The following is a 7193-nucleotide window of genomic DNA, read 5'->3' on the forward strand; positions in this document are numbered from 1 at the left end:
TCTCAAAATGATACCAGAAGTTGTATTTAGCACGCGTGCAGCCCGATATCGGTTTGACCCGCGTGTGAAAATGGGTTTGACCCGCGTGTGAAAGCGTATACCTACGATTCACCACGCTCGTCCAAGTCAAGTGACGACATGCATTTGAACGGTTCGCCGTTTGCCTTCGACCCGCGGACGTCGCCTCTGAGGGAATGACCCACAGCCTCATCACTGATCCAGTGGATCCGCCGAAATGTGTACCCAGATGCCGCTTCGTGTACCTAAGTGCCGCTTCAGAGGCGAAATCTGCATCCTTTGCTTTGCAAGCGCCCCTAGTTCGATCAGCGTCCGTCGCAGTTGTGTTTGCGCGAAACGGCATACGTTTGCTCGAAGCTTATGGCTGTCTGCGAGTAACATCCTGCTAAAAGGCGTGACTTTTTTTGCACGCGCTTGGGAACTGCATTAAAAGAACCGTATTTCAGTAGGGTACTGCCTAGGAGACTATATAATTCGAAACAAAATACAAGACATCCATCGACCAACACTTGTTATCCCGACCATCCGACAAACCTTTGCGTTTTGTGACGTCACGCAGCACCTACGGATGTCAGCCATTGACACTGGCGAAATTCGGGGTGCAGTTTCGTACATAGGATCATGAAAGGATTAATTAATAACGGGAGATCATATATCAAAATAAAAATGACGTTTGTCTATATGAAGGCTCCCTCTACGTAACGATTGCAAGAACTTAAGTACTTCCGGTTTCGACCGGACAATCCCTTTAAATGGCGGACTCGACGAACGGACCGGACTGCGACCCTGGACGACAACGTCCCCATGACGCGCTTTTGACGACCGCCGCTGGGTCATGGAGCAGCTGCGGGGCAGTGGACTTCCCCCCTGGCCTCGCTAATGACCGTTCCCCGACTCCGAAACCCCCCAGGCAATAAGTGAATGAATAAAGCGCAGACCGCATGGCGCGTTTTTGCTCGCGATTTAGGCGCGTCGGCGTCAAACTGACGTCGTTTCCTGCGCGCGGGCGCGCGTTTTCGCGGGAGCGTTGGTTTCTAGCCGACCCAGAACAAGACGCGCGCGCCAAGGCGCCGAAGCGGCTCTCGCCCAATGAGGGTAAGTCGAACTATCACGTGATCCTGCACAATACGCTGTTTCGTATTCAGCACATTTCAAAATGTTCAAAAGCATTTTTATTTTCCATATCAAAATTGAAAAGGTGTTTCTTTTGACACACAAACTCGTTTTCCTTACTTATTTGTTCATTTAATTCTCATTTTGTAGTATTTGCGTCAACATTTACATCGCGTGTTGAGAATTCTGTTATCTGGCAACGCTGATAACGCGCGGCCGGCGGTGCTTGGCTTTGTCTGCATGCGGGTGCCCCCGCGTCAGCTTCCGCGTGAGCGTTCATAGCGTGTCGCGTTTTCGCGTGCAGAAAAACGCGCCATGCGGTCTGCGCTTTAACCTTTTGCCGAGAGCGAAGCATTGCTGTGTCATATTGATCCGGAAACAGGGTCTGAGGGAATCGGAGTCAGAAGCCCGCAACGTGTTCGTTGTATAGCTGACAAAACTATTGAAGCTGGAAGCAGCGGCTGAATAAATACAAGTCATGTAATAAAACAGTTTGAATGGTTTATTGAACATAACCGCAGGGATTAAGTTGTTGAGGACAAAATAAAATTAAATTAAGCTGAAGATAGGCAACTTAGTTCTAATTTCCGTCTAATTATGCCTTAATGTAGAAAAAAAACAATGAACATGGAACAAGCGTTTCTAAAATCCCAAGTGAAAAGCAAAAAACATTGTAAATTGCAAACATTGCAAACAAAATGAAATAACAAGTCGGCACTACTTTCCTCGCGACACTTTATAATACCGACTACGCATTTATTTTTTTTTTTTTTTTTGCACGCTTTGAAATTTGATTGTTTATTTAATATACCTCAAAGCGCCCTTTCGGGCATTCTATGAGGGGGAAGTACACGTTTTGACAAAAATATTAAAACAATAAATTTCGTACATATTTGCTTAAAGGCAAGAAACAATGCAAATATACCCACTAAAGAAAAAGTACACTAGTACACAACAAAAATAACATAATATACCCACTCAAGAGAAGAACACCCGTACACGAACAGGGAGCATCGTGCCAACCAGGCTACAGGAAAATAAATTAAACTATCTTTCCACATAAAAAAACAAAAAGGACACCATCCTATGACTCATTCCGGGGAAAAGTGGAACAAGCGTTCACATGTACATTTGAATTCATTTTTATCAGTTATATTTACAACGTGTTGGCGCAATGAGTTCCATTCTGTAATGGCAAGCTGTAATGGCGAGTTGCGAAATCGGTTCGTGCGACAATTTGATAAGCGAATTTTGTGAGGATGATCATGTCTGGGAAAGATGCGATGAGGGGGAGGCAATAAGCGTTGCTTAAGGTTAATATCAAAGTAATAAATAATGTCGATGAACGCCAGACGAGAGACTTTGCGCCTGGCGTCTCATAAGGGTAAGTTTGCCCTTTGTTTCAGCGCTGAAACGCTCGTGTAAGGTGAATAGTCACTATATATGAAGCGCGCGGCTTTGTTCTGAATTTTTTCTATTTTTGCAATTAGGTAATCCTGGTGGGGAGACCATATGATGCTGGCGTATTCAAGCTGAGATATGACAAAGGACTTAAAAGCTAGTAAACGAGTTTCAGGGGAGCTAAATACAACTTCCGTCTGATGAATCGCAAGAAACGACTGGCTTTTCCAACTACGTAGTTAATATGATCGTGCCAACTAAAAGTATAGGAATCAAGAGTAAAATGACAAAAAAGAGGAACACAGTGATTTACATTATCCACAAGTTTATTATACGGTTATATACAACACCTAACCTAATCCGCGAAAAAATGCGCCAAAATGAAACTGCTCTGTTGAACGCGAATAAAACTGCTAAACACGCTTGAACTCTTCACGCCTCAAATAAAAACCATAATGCGAATAACCATACCAGCGGCGGTTTAAGCACCACGGTGATTGTAGACAAAAACCGACAGGAACAAAGGAAACGTCCGTCGCCATAAGGTTCATGCGGGTAAAGCGGGTGCTTACGATGAGAACATAGAACTCAGATCATGTAATCCGAGATCACTGAGATCACGCAGCACAATCACAAGTGAAGCTGTAAGAAATACTCAACGTCGAACAGCACAAACGCATCATGCACCGTAGTCGCCTGGCAAAAATGCGAATTCGGCAGATTCGCTAGACGTGGTGACATCGCAACAGCAAAACGGAACGACCGCAACCGCCGCAACTGTCGGCGCGCGGGAGCCCGGACGCACTGCACGCTGCAACACGTTCCTCAGTCTGTAACAATGCGCGATGCCCGCTTACAAAACACTCCAACTGCTCGAACTATACCACAGGAACCCCTAAATAAAACAAGGGCCTTCACTGGAACTATTTTCGTAGTCGTAGGGACAACGTGGTTATGAAGTTCCCTTTTTTTTGTGTATGGGTTTTGCTGCTCTTGCTGGCGCCTCTCTGAACGCTGGACGCCTCCGTTGGTGAGCATTTGTTATTGGTTTACTTGCCTCGTTTTTACTCGGTCTGCGCGAATTTGCCGCCGAAGGATTCTAACTAGAACGCGACAAAAGTAAAAAAGAAAAAAAAAAACACTTTCTCGAGATCTTAACTGGAACAAGTTGGCGCAAAAGTGCAGCAGGGCAAGTGAAACGACTTCCTGATCCGCAAAAGACTTGCGTGTTCCACTTAAAAAAAAAAAAAAAGAAAAACGAAGCGAAGAAAACCGGCGTTCCCCATAAATTTTTTGATCCGCACAGAACACGTGGAAGTTCCACAGAGAAAATGTGTAACGCAGTTCACACTCTTCTGACCGAGCAAGACCAAGAGAGACCAGACTGGTTTTAAAGCCTTTTGCGACTTCTTAGGACCGGATGCGCTGTAGCGGCGCTGGTCCTAAGAGATCGCAAGAGGCTTAAAAACCGGTCTGGTCTCTCTTGGTCTTACTCGGTCACAAGAGTGTGAACGGGCCTCAAGAGTGTAGACGCTGCTACTGAGTATACGCACCGCTAGCTTTGTGTGCACAATTCCAGGCATCATTTCCGGAGGCCATAAGCTAGCGGGTGTGTCAGCAGCTTTCGGTGCCTTGTCAGCTTACAGGTGAACGGACTGCACCTACACTCTTTCTCTGAAATACAATATTTAATTTTACAAGGACTACAATTATACGGGCGTATTAGAAGTGAAAATTAGCGTTGCAGAACATTTTGAAAAGTATCGAAATTGTCTTTATTGTTTTATGGATAAGTGTACGGGAAAGGTAACATGAAAGTAATTTGTAACGTGACGAGTAAAGTAATCCGTTACTTTTCAGCGAAAATAATTTGTAACGGTAATCTATTACATTTGAGGTTCGGTCATTTCTAATTGTAATCCATTACATTTTTGGAGTAACGAGCGCAAATCTGCTTTCGATACGCTCAAAGGTAGTGTAAAATGTAGAGCTGTTTCAGTTTCAAATCAGCGTCCGATGTTCGCACTGACACCATATATTACACAACGACACACTTCACCCTTTGCATTTTTTAAATTTTTGCACACCGCTGCTCGCGCGAAAAAATCACCAAATTAAGACTGTTACATTAAGGTTGAGGCTTGGGCGAGTGGGTATAAACTTCGGAATTAAAAAGAGAGCGAAAAGGCGAGGACCAGGCTAAGAAGTAACACGGGCGCAGCGCTGCATCCGTGTTACTTCTTCGACTGGTCCTCGTCTTTTCGCTCTCTTTTTAATTCTGTTACATTCCTTAAACTCTGTGCAAAAGATATCCACAGACCCATAATCTGAATTATCACTGTAGTCGTATTAAAATTAATTCTTATCATTTAAGGCTGTGGGTGAATTTTCAACCTTGGCATTACTTTATTATTACTCCCGCACCCAGTCCTACTCTGGGTTTACCAAACTCAGTTTCTACACCTGAGTGTTTTTTTTTTTTAATGTCATGTGGTTTTGGTCAAAATAAACATCAAGTTACCTAAATGAGACACTTGACCAAAAAATAATTATTTTCTTTATTTTGATTTATTTGGTATTTAATTCCTCAATCGAATATTTTGGAACCCCGTGTCTATCACGTCATCACGTTTTTCTGAAAATTCATAAGCAGCCTAACACATGCACGACAAAAGGGCCGGCCCGTCATATAAATTTGATCCCATTGAAATATCTGTAATTTGCCTCCGAAATACCCGGTGTATTAATTTCGCACAAGCAATCTTGTATATTTACACGTGTCGGTGGTTTTGTCGTGTACGTCTCTCGCCATTCGCTCGTTTTGTGCTGACCACATTTGCTGGAGACTTGAACTCGGAGCGTAGGCTACTGGCCCCCTTGCACGAGAACTGGCGCAGCCGTACGCGTTCCACAGAAAGCTCGCGCAGAGAAAAACAAGCAAACCACCAGTGTTGTCAATTTCAGAAGATAGAAAAATACCAGAGTGTATCGAAGCGCCACCACACAAGATTTTTTGCATTGATGTACAGGTCTTAAAGGCGATCCCATCGCCATCTGTTGGTTCAGAATCACACTAACCAAGGGTGGGGTTGCGCCTTAAAGCCCACCTTACTTTCAACAAGGCCTGCAAAGAAAGGCGGGTAATACCGAAGAACCTGCGCCTGATACGTCTGGTCGACACTGCCGAGGGCCATAGGGTCGTCGAGCAAGCCGAACGTTGCCTGTTTGATGCAAAAATTCAAGAATACCGCGAGAACCTCCAGACGAGGGACCTGGATCTCTTCTTTCTACAGAGACAATTGAACTATCGTGCACCGGATTCATTTCCGGCCATCGATGACTTCGCCGAATCGGTTTCCGCGTCATCCTCCGAGAGAAAAGGATCGGACCACCAGAAGAAACTGGCATCTCTTCAAGCGTCCACCACCGGCTCCCACAAAAACGACAAGAGGTTCGTTTTTTTTTTTTTTTTTTCTCGAGATCATTTTTTGCCCTCGAAAGTAGTATCCTCACGAAAAGAAGAACGTTCAACCTGACTACGACTAAGCCTCCTATAGCGACGATCGCAGTTGCCGTCGAGTATGGCTTACACGAATATGACCCCTGCACCCACGAAGAAGATCGCCTAAAGGCTATCGGCGTGCTATCTACGGCTCACCGACGGGAGCAGCAGAACTACACAATAGGAGAAAAGGCAGCGATGCAAAGTCTAAGGGACGATAGTACAATCGTTGTGCTACCTGCCAATGAGGGAAACGCCACTGTGCTGCTGGACCACGCTAACTACGAGCTGAAAGCCCTTCAGCTCCTATCCGCCAGCGCGTATACGCCTCTCCCAAAGGACCCGACTGCCATGATCCAGACGACATTGAACAAGGGACTTCAAACGATTTTCTCCAAGTATCCTGAGTTCAATGTCCTGTACCTCAGTCTCATATGCCGGAACGGATCAACCCCGGCGTTCTACGGCCTACCAAAGATCCATAATTCCGGTGTCCCACTTCAACCCATTGTGGACTACACTACATCGCCATTACGTGCGCTATCTAACTATCTTCACCGGCTGCTAGCCCCACTCACCGAGAAGACTTTCACCTTCGCGCAAAATGTTGGCCACTTTATTTAGCTTACTTCGGGCCTAAAACTGCATGACGACGAGAGCTTTGTTTCCTTCGACGTTGTGTTTCTCTTCACGAATGTGCCCGTACCTCTGGCGGTGACAGTGGCTTGATCGGCACTCTCGTCTGACAAAACTTTCCCGAGAGAACGTGCCTCAGAGGATTACAATGATTGGCTCTCCCAAGCGTTTTGCGGTAAAGTTGAAGTACCAGATTTTGTAGGGCGGGTACTCACCGGTCTTTCGGGTCTCGGTTCATGACGTCGCGCTCGTTCGGGCTGTGAATCTGTGTGCCGGTGGCGGAGGCTCCTCGCACTCGGGCCGTCGCGACCTCTCGCTTTCGGTGTCTGTGTCCACGCGCCCTGCTGATGTCGCTTTTGTGCCGCGTTAATCCGGAAGCGCAGCAGTGGCAGAACGAATCTTCCAGATTGTGTTTCTTTTGCGCGTCTTTTGCTCCGAGGTCGCGCGGGGCGGTGCGACCTCTCTATGAATGGCTTGCACCTACGTCATATGATGACGCCGAACGTCGGCAACCACCATGCTG

At 45.9% G+C, this 7193-nt stretch overlaps 1 protein-coding gene across 1 annotated transcript in view; it reads right to left on the minus strand.

Annotated features, from left to right (window-relative positions):
* The window catches only part of LOC121835774 (neprilysin-2-like), a 66725-nt gene extending 59766 nt beyond the window's left edge, over window positions 1–6959 (minus strand). Inside the window, exon 1 of the mRNA XM_042290267.1 lies at window positions 6886–6959. Coding sequence (XP_042146201.1) covers window positions 6886–6908 — 23 coding nt within the window. The 5' untranslated portion in view covers window positions 6909–6959. The remainder of the gene's footprint in view (window positions 1–6885) is intronic.
* Window positions 6960–7193: the final 234 nt, after the last annotated feature.

Source organism: Ixodes scapularis, unplaced genomic scaffold (assembly GCF_016920785.2).
Source record: "Ixodes scapularis isolate PalLabHiFi unplaced genomic scaffold, ASM1692078v2 PGA_scaffold1__304_contigs__length_218370807, whole genome shotgun sequence".
Taxonomy (NCBI): domain Eukaryota; kingdom Metazoa; phylum Arthropoda; class Arachnida; order Ixodida; family Ixodidae; genus Ixodes; species Ixodes scapularis.